General features: G+C 44.1%; 1 protein-coding gene across 2 annotated transcripts in view; it reads left to right on the forward strand.

Annotated features, from left to right (window-relative positions):
- Nucleotides 1-1,755: 1,755 nt before the first annotated feature.
- Crybg1 (crystallin beta-gamma domain containing 1) overlaps nucleotides 1,756-12,757 on the forward strand; it is a 112,795-nt gene continuing 101,793 nt past the window's right edge. The window contains exon 1 of one of the 2 annotated variants that reach the window (XM_051164619.1): nucleotides 1,756-1,907. In XM_051164619.1, coding sequence (XP_051020576.1) covers nucleotides 1,896-1,907 — 12 coding nt within the window. In that variant the 5' untranslated portion in view covers nucleotides 1,756-1,895. Of the gene's footprint in view, nucleotides 1,908-10,567; nucleotides 10,874-12,757 lie in introns of those variants that run through there. The other variant, XM_051164618.1, reaches the window with a different exon arrangement.

The raw sequence follows: 12,757 nt of genomic DNA on the forward strand, positions 1-12,757 counted from the left end.
TGCCCATGCCAGAAATTGGGGTGTCTGCCTGTGATTTCAGTATTTGGGACGCAAAGGCAGGAGGACCATACTTGGTGACATAGAAAGTTCGAGACTAGCCTGGGCTACATGAGAACCTAATTCAATAAAAACAACAAAAGCAAACACGTTATTCCTATACAAGCCATCCTAGCTGATAGTACCCCCACTGAAGTGTACTTCTATGAATTCTAAATCATTACCATATTTGTCTATTTGCCCTGGGTGCATTGTAGAAATTCTCAGGAGTGTGTATTTCTCCTGTGAAACATGAGGCCTTGAACCACTGCTTTTCTCCCTATCTCACTGGCAGTTTTCACTAAAAGCCGGAATCTTTCTCTACTTTATTTCAGCCTCAGCTACATAATTAGGGGGGAAGATCTATAAACCTTTCTATCAATCCCAGTGCTCTGGTAACTCAAAATGGCTTGAAGGATAGGGTATTTATCAACCCGACACAACAGCTGTGGGAATAAAGCTGCTGTTGGAGCCGATAATTCAGCAGCTCAACAGTGTACGCAGACTCCAGCTGCTCTCCTGTGCTTTCCCTGCTCTCTCTTCAGTCTGCCCTCACCTAATTCCCAGAGTCGTCCCAAGTCAGCCATCATGTCTGCGGCATGCAGCAAGAGGGGTTGTTTCTTCCTGTCGGCTTATTTTTACAGACCCCTTCCCTGGTCCTTTAACATACGTCCTTCACACCTTGTCAGTCCGAATCACACCATAGTGACTATGAACACTTTACAGCTCACAGAGGCATAAAGCAATGCGGGCACATCAGCAAAGAGATATACCCAAACTAATCATTGGTAAAAGGACCAAAACACTAGGGTCGGAGCAGTCATGACTGACTGTGTCATTGGATATGGCTTCTGATGTGCACGAGGGGTAGATGTTTGAACAAATCAGTGTTAGAAGAGAAAAAAATGTGTGCGGAGCAAGATGGCAGGGTAAAGGGAATCGTTTAGGGATAGGCCCCTTCAATGTTAGAGCCTCTCCTGCCTTCATTCCTTCCCATCCATTTAAGTCTGACACATCTCATAATCCTGGGAATAGTAGCGCTTCCTGGCAGTGCCTGTCAAGTACAGCTGATCACTGGACACTGGGACGTAAAATTGTTATCTACAGAGTTTATGCTCCATCGAGCTATACAAAAAGTCCCACACAACCCCATCATGTTTAAGTAAGTTTACGGCTCTGCGTCAAGCTGCTCATAGCCAGGGGACCATGTGCCCACAGGCCACAGGTTGGACACCTCTGGTAGCTCTGTCCACTAGCTGGGATTCAGAAACCACTTTTCCTCCAATGTTAGCAAAACTTAGATTTCTTTGTCAGTTCTGTTTAGTTAGTTTGTTTGTTTAGTTTTGCTTGTTTGTTTGTTTTGTTCAGACAAGGTCTTGCTGTGTAATCCATGCACAGCAGTCCTGCTGGGCTTTGGGATGGCAGGTGTGGTCATCACATTTGGCTGCTTTTGTCTTTTCTCAACAACAATGACAGGAAAGCAACTGAGAAACTGCAAAATGAAATGGTAGGTCTCATGCCAAAATCTCCTGTCCATCCTGACGTCTGTGTGCCTGGCTTGTCCATTCTGATTTGTTTTCACGTGGGGTTTCAAGGAATTAGCTTAATGACGGCATCGTCAAGACTTGCTTAGGTTGTGCCGTACGAGTGCCAGGCTATCTACAGCATTGTCTGTCCACCTCCTCGGTTTGCAGTGCGCTGGGTGACTCATTGATGTGACCATTTTCATCCTTTCTAGAGCTTTCTTTGTATCCGATGGAAGCCAAGGGGACTCCCAGGAGTTAACACTGCATGGTGGGGAACCACAGTTCTCTCACACCCCCAGTGAGGTGCCTGGACCTTCATCTACAGAGTCTGCAATGTTTAAAAAGGTAATATTTCATTTTATTTTCTTTTCTGTTTTTTTTTTTTTTTTTTTTTTTTTTTTGGTTGTTTGAGACAGGGTTTCTTTGTGTAGCTCTGGCTGTCCTGGAACTCAGTCTGTAGATAAGGCTAGCCTCAAACCCAGAGATCTGCCTGCCTCTGCTTCCTGAGTAGTGTAATTAAAGGCATGTGCCACCATGTCCAGCTTTACTGTTTCATTTTCAACATATGGTTCTCAGAAATAAATATTTTTAACAATTAAAACATGTGGGATAACTCCTATGTACCTAAGCAATATATACTTATAAGGAACATTATGTACTATATATGTTATTACATAGCTCTGCGTACTGTATCTAACATATTGTGATTTATTATCTAATCAGCATGATACCATATACATTATATAAAATATATGATGAATATTATAACATATCAAAGTTAACATATGATGATAAATTAGTCTCACTGGGTGCATTTAGTCCCTGCTTTCACCACTGTCAGTCATGCTTCCTCGCTGTCATGGACCTTTAGCTAACATTTTCTTTTTACTTAGGGCATGTGAAGTGTACTATGACATCAATATTTGGAGTTGGTAGTTTTTTTTCCCATAAAAATCAGCCTTCTTTCTGTGGTTGGATGTTTAAAGTTGTTATCATTCGCTTCTCTGTTTTATTTTTTTTTCTTTTTAATTTTTTTCGGTTTTATTTTTTACTTTTATTTTTCTTAGACAGCGTCTCATATGTAGCCTTGGCTAGCCTGGCACTCACAAGAACTTCCCACTTCTGCCCGCTGGCTTACAGGCATGGACACATCTCCCAGCGAGTGGTTGCTAGCTGTGTTTGTGTGGAATGTTCTATATACTTGGATACACACAGGCCCTGGGTTCAATGTCTGGTCTAATTATATTTTCTTAAAAGAAGAGTTTCCCTGAAGTGGGAAATGCAGATGTGTGTTCTTGTTGGCTGCTTTCCCCCATGTGTATAGAGACATTATTTGTTACCTACCTATCTGCAGCATAAACGAACAGATTGATGCTCTAAATCACAGTGAGGGCTAGGTAGCTGCCAGGCCCGAGGAGGTAGGATACACTTTTTCCTTATAACTTATAAGATCAATGATGGGGAATCATAAAAGGTATTTTGTTGAGAAAGAAGTCTTTCCAAATGCAAAGGACATTTGCTTTATTAATACTATATATTACAAGGTAATTACCTAGTGCAAGCCAAGTGTGGTGGCTTGTGTCTGGAGTTGGAGTACCTGGGAGCTGAAGGCAGAAGGCTTCGGGTTCAAGGATTCTCTGGGTTACAAAGCAGCATGAAAAGAGTTCTGGATGTTGGTTGTCTATCAGTCGGAATGTACTGGAGACTGTTTACCTGACTATCTTAAAATGACTCAGATGGCAAAGTTTTCTGCATTGTGTGTTTTAGCACAAAAGCAAAAATTAGACTCACCTGTAGGGTGCATGCTTGGGATACACAAGGCCCTGGTTCAATCTCTAACATTCCAAACAAAACTAAATATCGGTTAGTGATGGTAATCAGTAAGAAAAGGCCATGACGCGATTGCTAGGACATCGCTAGGCATCGCTAGCGGAACTTCCAACTCAGAACACCTTACTATCAAACACTGAAATTAAAAATCAATTTTAAATAAACTTTCTATACTTTATACTTACTTTCAAATTGATTTCTCAAATTCTATCCAAGTTATTTATTTATAAAGTGCTTTATAGCTATGGGTGAAAAGCCCTGGAAAGTCTGGCTACTGACCTTAGCTTGAGTTTCTATGAATTATGCTTTTTCTTATCATTTAAGATGAAAATATTTCTACACATCTAACTCATTTCAGTTCCTTAGTGGTTGCTGAAGTGCAGGAATGATCTGTGGAAGCGTTCAGAGTGAGACAGAGGAGAGGCTGCAGAGGTGACTCAGAGACTGAGAGCACCTGTTCCTCTTGTGGAAGACCTGGGTTTGATTCTCAGCACCCACATGGTAGCTCAAAACTGACACCAACTCCAAATCCAGCAGACCCAGGGCCCTCTCCAGGCCTCCTTGCACACCATGAGCATATGTGGTACATTCATACATAAACACACTCAGACACATAAAATAAAAATAAATATTTATATTTAAAAGAATTAGGACAAAGCCGGGCATGGTGGCACACACCTTTAATCCCAGCACTTGGGAGGCAGAGGCAGGCGGATCACTGTGAGTTCGAGGCCAGCCTGGTCTACAAAGTGAGTCCAGGACAGCCAAGGCTAACAGAGAAACCCTGTCTCGAAAAACAAAAACAAAAACAAAACAAGCAAACAAAAAAATTAGGACAAAAGATAAATTCTGTAGGGAGGAGCAGTGAGGGCTCCACAGTGTCCCTGTTTCCCATGCAGTGCCACCAGGGGGTCTCACTGTCACTTCACAGCAATGGCTTGGTCCCTGGGCTCTTACTTGTGCCCTCAGGCTACAATCAAGAAGCCATGGGTTCTGAGCATTACCCAAGAAAGACCCCGAGACCACACAGAAGGAAGAGATAGAAGATGGAGAGGTCAGAGCTTGGAGCCCCAGGCAAGTGAGTGGGGAGCCCAGTGTAGACAGAGCAGGAAGAAGAGAACACGAAGGAAACACTTCAGGCCACACTGTTCCCATGTGTCTCCTAGAACGGGGTCAGCCAGGTACCACTGTTTGATGCTCTTCCCCAGGGATGGTCAAAATACACACCAGTGGCTTTGATGCCTCCTGATCTCCCCACCGCCTCTCTCTCTCTCTCTCTCTCTCTCTCTCTCTCTCTCTCTCTCTCTCTCTCTCTCTCTCTCTCTCTCCCTCTCTCTATCTCCCTCTCTTGCTCTGCCATCTCTTCTACCCCTCTGGCATCTCTCCACCTCCTTTTTCATTCTTATTCATGAGCCATGGCTCTTAGAATCTTTCTCATTGTCTTATTTATCACTCTAAGCCTGAAGAAAAGATGGGGGTGCAATATCAAGCCGGGGGCGTGAATGGCTGATAGATATCTTCCTCAGTTCACGCTCCATCTTATTCTTTGAAGCAGGGTCTCTCAGTTAAACCCAGAACTCACCGATTTGGCAAGGCTGGCTAGCCGGCTTGCTCTGGGGGCCTCAGCCTTCCCTGTGCTGCTGGACTTACAGGCGGAGAGAGCCATGCATACCTATCCAATATTTACATGGGGCCAGGGGACCGAAACTCCAGTCCTCATGCCTTCTCAGCGATGCTGACTGACTCCTCTCTCCTGCCTACCAACGCGTGTTTGGCCTCATATCTCTTGAGACTATGGCTGAGAGGGCCAGTGAGAACCATATCTCAGCAATGCCAGATCATACCCTGGACCAACACTTTGGCTGGAATTATGTTGATACAACCTAGATCCTGTGTAGCTCTGGCCTGGGGTGTCTCTCAGTGGGAGAACATTGACTGACATGTATAAGGCCCTGAGGTCAATCTCCAGGGGGAAAAAAAAGTAAATTCTTTGTGATTCACCTACAGTAAATGCCCGGTACTGTTCATACCTCTGAAAGGCACCCCCAATTTATATTGGATCCACACATTCTATATTATATTTACTGTTGCTAACTTTAAAGTGTTATCATAGCATTCCTTAAAACTGGTAATGCTATGTTGATACCTCCCATTAAAGTAATATGATATTTACTATACCTGCTTATTTATATACACAAAAATAAAGGTTTCTAATTACCAAGGTGGCGTGGCCTGTCCACTGATTTCTTCTTTGGTGTTTTTGAGACAGGGTTTCCCTGTGTAGCCTTGGCTGTCCTAGACTCACTTTGTAGACCAGGCTGGCCTCCAACTCACAGTGATCTGCCTGCCTCCTGAGTGCTGAGATTAAAGGCGTGCGCCACCATGCCTGGCCTGTCCACTGATTTTTCATTGAGTGCCAACCCTCAACCTCACTCCCTACAACAGATCAACATAAAATACTTAAGAGGCCTCTAGCTTTAACCCTGCCCCAGCCTGATGCTATCCCGTGGGCCGTAGGGTCATGTGGCCCTCAGTACACTGTCCCAAGACACACAAGACAGAAATCCTCTTCACTAGGGTCTCATGCTGTCTTAAGTCACCTTGGCTGCTGATCTTACTGAAAACAGGTTCACTCACTACTAGTAGAAAAATAACCAAAACAAAAAGCCATCTAGGCATATAAGTTCTTTGCCTCAGTCTGTTTTTCAGCTCAAGGTGTCTGCCTGGCAGGAGTGTCTCTGCTTAGTCATATTGATCTAAGGCAGTGGTTCCTAGCCTTCCTAATGCTGCTGCCCTTTGCTACAGTTCCTTATGTTGCGGTGACCCCAACCATAACATTATTTTCGTTGCTACTTCATAATAGTAATTTTGCCACTGCTATGAAGCCTAATATAATGTTCTGTGTTTTCTGATGGCCTTAGGTGACCCCTGTGAAAGGTTCAGTCAGCCCCAAAGGGGTCACTTACTACCGATAAGTTGAGGACCACAGCTCTAAGGGATAAACACAATACAACCCAAAACAAAAAGCCTAAGGCAGAGATCAGAATGAGTAGCATGTTGTAGCTTATACAAGAGGCAGCAGAATAGAATATACGTGTATTTGTTTATCAATGCATTGATTGACTATAGTAGGGTACATTAAAAGCTAATAATGCTACTAGAGGGCACACGCTAGAAATCAACAGACTGAGGCAGGAGGATTACAAGTTCCAGACTAGCCTGTTCTACATTAAGGAGATGCAAAGTCTCTAATTAATTAATTAGCACTGGTAATAAATAGCTATGGGGGGGGCTGGAAAAATGATTCGGCGGTTGGGAGCACTGACTGTTCTTCCAGAGGCCCAGGGTTCAATTCCCAGCACCCACATGGCAGCTCACAACTGTCTGTAACTCCAAAATCTGACACCCACAGACATAAAATGCACATAAATAAATAAATAAATAAATAAACTAAATAGTTGTGGTGCAGTCGGGAGGGGAAAGAACAGGTAGGAGATAAAAGCTTCTGGTGGTATATGGGCTTGCATTTCTGTCTTGAGGCTGTGTAAAAGTACTGTTCACTCAAATATTTTTGAAGAAGGAGAAATTATTTCAGCATTATTACGATTAAAGCTAAGACTTAGGAATGCATTCATGATCTTCAGGACCCTCTACGTCTTATAAACTGTAGCAGTCTCGCCTTCGTTGCCTGCGGGTTTTCGCTCAGTCTCCGGGTTTCCCTCATAGGCCGGTCTCTTGCCTTCTTCCCGAGCCCAGAGCATCCCCACTCATGTGTACTCAAGGATGAGCTCTTTCTTGGTGGCCTCTGCCCAGGAAAAATTTTTCATTTTTCTCTCCGTGCTGCCACTCACCTCAAGTGTCCTCTGATCTCGGCCTTTACTGGACTGATTAGTACTAAGCCTTCTTACTAGATCGGGAGACTCTAAGGGCCCGTGATGGTTCTCTGTGGTTGTCAACGTGGCAAGGATGTAGAATCACCTTGGAGACAAGCCTCCAGGCATCCAGTGAGGGGTTCTCTGGATTAGGTTATATGAGGTGAGAAGACTCCCCTTAGTTGCAATGTGACCAGCACCCTCAGTTTCCTACCTCCATGACGCCCCTTGACATGATGGACTGTGAGCAAAATAAATGCCCTCCTCCTTTTGTTGCTTCTGTCAAGTATCTCGTCCCAGCAGCATGTAACGCATCTAACACAGCGAAGGCCACATCAGTCTTGCATGGCTGGAAAGCAGTCTGTTCACAGTAAGAAAAACAAAACAAAACAAAACCCGCAATGGGTCATGTGGGCAATATTCAGCAGTTTGAACCTCATTTTTGTTTAGGCTTTAACAGTAGATCAGAAAATCTCACCAAAGCATGTGTGGGCCTAGGAAGCAACTCAACACTCCAAGGACCAGACCCCTTTTCTCTCATGCCGTACAGTGGCCAGAGCCCCTGGGAAATAGAGCCCAGTGGCCTGGACATCTGTCTCCTTGTCTCTGGGACAGCCTGAAAGCATGGCCTTTCCATGCACAGGAACACTCAGCAGTTGTGTACCAGAGGTTGCTGCTCTGGTACCAAAGATGCCTTTCAAACAGTGGGGTTCTCTGTGCCAGTTGCTCTTCTTCTAAAAGCTAAATATCTAATCTGCACACATGTGCACACACACACACACACACACACACACACACACACACACACACACTGGGAGGGAAGGAGGGGGAGAGAGAGGGAGGGAGCACTGCTAATTTATGTCTTGCCAGCATCCCATTTGAAGGTGTCAGGGTCGCCTGATATAATAGGAAAGCCCAGTGAGGGATTTGTTTTCTTTTCTCCCCAAGTATCTGTTGTCCCTTCCTTTGAAGTAGCCACTGTGGGTGTTGTTTATTTACATATGTATAAATAAACATATAAATATATGTAAGCCAGTCCATTTCCTGTGTTCTGCCAAGCTAGGAGGCTTCATCTGTGAGAGGAGGTGTTTTGGTTTGGTTTCTTTTCAACAACCTGGCTTGTTGTTGTATTATTTTCTTGTGGCAAAAGAAATGTGCCATTGTAACAAAATATACAAAACAAAGGCTTACGGCTCTCTCCACCTTGACAGGTGACTGCGTTCTCTCTCTTTACTACTTATGTATGTGAGCAGTTGGTCCAGCGTGGGCTATTTTTAACAGTAAGTTCCATGAACTGCACACAATTCTCCAACTTAGTTGTTCCTTTCTTTTCTCTCCCCAACTCTCAACAGTGTCACCTGTAGTCTAGTCTGGCCTGGAGCTTTTTACATAGCTGAGGATGACCTTGACAACTTGTTTTTTCTTTACTAAGAAAGCGTGTTAATTTTCATTCCATCAGCCTATGACAACTGTGTGACAGGTGGCATTCTTCACATGGGAAGCGATGGCCAGAGGACCATGATTCTCTGGTCTTTTGGAGACTCCTCTGTTTCTACTTTTTACCTTTTTTTTTTATTGTTGTTGTTAGTTATTTCTATGAACTAAATTCTCTTAAAAGCACTCATGTTTTGAAATGGTATATTCTCAGATTGACCATAAAAAAAGGAGTTACCAGAGGCTGAAGAGATAGCTCAGCAGGTTAAGAGCATTGGTTGTTCTTCCAAAGGACCCAGGTTCAAATCCCAGCACTCATGTGGTGGTTCAAAACTGTCTGTAATTCCAGTTCCAGGGGATCTGACACTTGCACACAGACATACATGGAGGGGGAACACCTATGTAAATAAAATAAAATGATAACAAAAAATTTTTAAAAAGAAGGATTTATCAGCTTATACTCCAGCACTGAATGTGTCTGATTTTTTCCCCTCCTCATATGACGTGGATAACCAATTGCTTAAATCTTGCCAGTCTGTTGCTATTGTATTATTTAAATTTGCAATTCCTCAATTAAATGGCGTTGAAAGTCAGAAATAATGCTCACCTTGCAATCCCAGTGCTGAGGAGGCTGAGACAGAGAGATTGTCTTGAATCTCAGGCCAACCTGGGCTGTAGAATAGGACCACGTCTCAAAAAAGAAAAGTAAATCAATTAAGAATAATAACATGAATGAGGTAGAGATTTGTCTGTTTTCTTAATGTTTTCATATTATGGTGTTTGTTTGTTTGTTTGTTTGTTTGTTTGAGACAGAGTTTCACAATGTAGCCCTAGCTGTCCTGGAACTTATTCTGTAGACCAGGCTGGCCTCAAATTCATAGAAATCCTCCTGCCTCTGCCTCTTGAGTATTAGGATTAAAGGTGTGCACCACCCCTGGCCCAGTGAGGCTAAGATTTTTACACATTATTTTTTGTCATTTTATATTTTTGCAATGAATTTTCTTTTCCTATTCTTTCTTTGGGTTTCTACACAGGTTTGTATTGAGAGACACAGTGACAATCTGTGCTGTTTAGCACTGACAAAAGGTTTTTGTGAATTTCTTTTCTTGAGACCAGGTCTCTCTCTCTCTATGTAGCCTTGGCCGTCCAGAAACTTGCTATATAGATCCACTTGCCTCTGCCACTGGAATACTGGGATTAAAAACATATGCCACCATGCCCAGTCTTGATAAAAGTTTTTATAGGAAATATTTTTTTACCCCCTTACTCTCCTCTTCCTCCTCCTCTCTCTGCTCTCTCTTCCCCTCTCTACCCATCAGGAGAATAGAAAATAGGCATGGATGCTGGCGAGCTGCCCCAAACGCTCTTCACTTTACACATTTGCCCTTTCTGTCTTTGCTTAAGTGCATTTCTTACATATAAACACAAAAACTTCCCAAGACTTAAAACATGGGGTCTGAAACCACTTAAGAGGGGTCCTCTGGGATGCTGCAACCAGCTTCAGGAAAGATGGGCCCCCTTCTTTTGGGAATCCTGAGGGGTGAGTGTCCTGACCAGCATACGTCTTGTAAGGGAGCACTACAAAAGCTCAGCACAGTGGTAATTACTGTTATTGTCCTGACATCCTGGAACGTCAAGCTGAATTCCTACCAGCAATACAGGGCAAAATTAAAGCCATGGTGACATCATGCCTACAATAAAGAGGAGTCACGGCCGGTGATGCTCACTTGTTTTCCTGAGGCCACTGAGAGAGGATCTCTCATTTGGAGAGATGACGCCATTGAGCCTGGTCTGAGCCTGACCCTGTGAGTGGACACAGGGTCTCTCCTAATCTTTGTAGTTTGATTTTTTGCTGAAGTCCTTCTTTGGGATCAAGAGCAGAGGCCCAGGCTGTTGCTCACTCTGGGCCTGTCAGGACAACACCTGGCTGCATATGCGGCTGGATCGCTGCATTCATTCTGCAGTATTTACTGTTCTCTCGTGGAGAAAATCTGAAAGCCGGTCCACTCGATGGGGGGTCGGACTTGCTGTGGCTGCGGCTGCGGCTGCGGCTGTGGCAGGTGCAATGGGTGTGCCAACAATCGTAGCAGGAGCGTCGACTCTCGAAACCGGCGCCTTGACTCCCGGAATAGATGTGAAAATTCCAGAAACAGGTGCTATGACCGGGATCTTGAGGTGAGTCCTAGCTGGGGAATCTTCTGTGTAATTGGGTTTTGTTTTTGTTTTGTTTTACTCTTTACAGGGGTTAAATTGTAGGAATGTGAGTGGGAGCCAGCATTATCACAGTTGTGAATGGCTAGCCATGTTGGCCTTGTATCTGTCAATATCCCAGCCACTACAGTTAAAACACACAGTCTTTTCTCTCTCACCCCCTCTCTTCCCTTCCTTGCATTGTTTTTGGTTTTGTTTTTGTTTTTCCTTTTAGTTGGCTATAGTTTAGCTATTGAAGTAAATGCCACTGAGGCTAGTTACTGCTGGGTAATGTTCTCCAAGACTTAACCCTTTGTATGTAAAAAATGTTTGGACCCTTGTTTTGGGGGCAGGGGAGACAAAAAAATAATAATAAAACCTTGTATTTTCTTTAAAGCCATTTTCCTTTGGGCTGAGCTAATTTGCAGGGTACCAAGTTCTTATTTGAACTAGATAATAATAAACCATAAAGATTCTTTGTTAGGGCACGGCTACAGCGCAGTTAGTACAATGCTTGCCTAAAACGCACAAGGCTCTGGGTTTCATCTCCGGCAACACACATAGCAGCTCATGCCTGAAATCCCAACACGTGTGGAGGCAGGAATTCAATGTCATCTCTGGGCACGTAGTGAGTTTGAGGCCAGCCTGGGATACAGGAGACCCTGTCTCAGAAAAACAAATAGAGATGCATTTGAGAAATGGCATTTGAGAAAAGCGAATGGCCATTTTCAGATGCCGGTTCTGTGCTGGGGACCAAACCCAAGGCCTCTCTGTGTGAGGGACACAAGTGCTCTGCCACCGAGCAATACCTGTAGCCTCTGTTTTCAGGTTCTGATGCACAGCGCAAGTGCTCTTGTGCGCACCACAGGTCACCGTTTGTAAGGTGGATGTGGCTCTCGACCTTGATGGGTTCCCACCCTCCCCACCTGCTGCTGGCTGGACCTGTCCTGCTCCGTCACCACCAGCCTGCGCTTGCCTTTGATGCTCTTTCACCCTGTTCCTCACCTGTTGTACTGTATGTACATTCGCTTTGTTCTATGCATGGGAACTTTGTAGCTGTCGAATGGAATGCATACAATGTGTCAGCCTCGTCTATGTAATGTGCTCTAGGGGAAATGCGTGTCCTATAAACTTTTGATCTATTTTTTTTTCCCTCCATGCCGGAGTTCCCTGATCGAACCCATAATTTAATGAGACAGGTAGCTGATTTTAAAAATGGGTATATGCTTGTGGGTGCATACACATAAACACACTTTTGAAAAACATCTAAGTGCTGACTGACAGCTTGAGATAGAATAAGGCATTCAATGTTGGCCCTGCTCTGAGCACAACGGCAAGAGCATCCTTTCAGCTGTGTCCTATGCTGGGGATGTAGGATCCTAAACCTCTTGGTTTTACTGCCGTGCCTCAAGTGCCTCTTTCTGCCCCTGTGCCTGATAAGCCTCAGATTTGAGATTCTTCATTTTTAAACATTGCCTAGAGAGACGCCTTAAGTCATTATACACAGATTTGTGGTCTTTGCTAATTCTTGCCTAATTAGCAACCCTCTGGGGATATTTTGCCCCCCTCTGGAGATATTTTTAATGATGTCCAACCAGCAGTTTGGCAGAAAATTCCCAGAAGAACTTGGGGGAAAACTCAATTTTGTGGCTGGAGGACATGACCAATAATAACACTAGTATAAATGCCCAGAGCCTTGGTGACAATGTGGGATTAGGAGCAAGCTCTGTGACTGTGACAGTCACAGACAAAAGGAGTAACTGGGGACAAGCTGGGTCATCTTGGTAAACCGAGACCCGAGGATGTATGCACAGTCACTGAGTGAAGAGTGGCTCAGGCACTGAGAACAGACACCATGTCCTCCAAGAT

The sequence above is a fragment of the Acomys russatus genome, chromosome 21 (assembly GCF_903995435.1).
Source record: "Acomys russatus chromosome 21, mAcoRus1.1, whole genome shotgun sequence".
NCBI classification, from domain to species: Eukaryota; Metazoa; Chordata; class Mammalia; order Rodentia; family Muridae; genus Acomys; species Acomys russatus.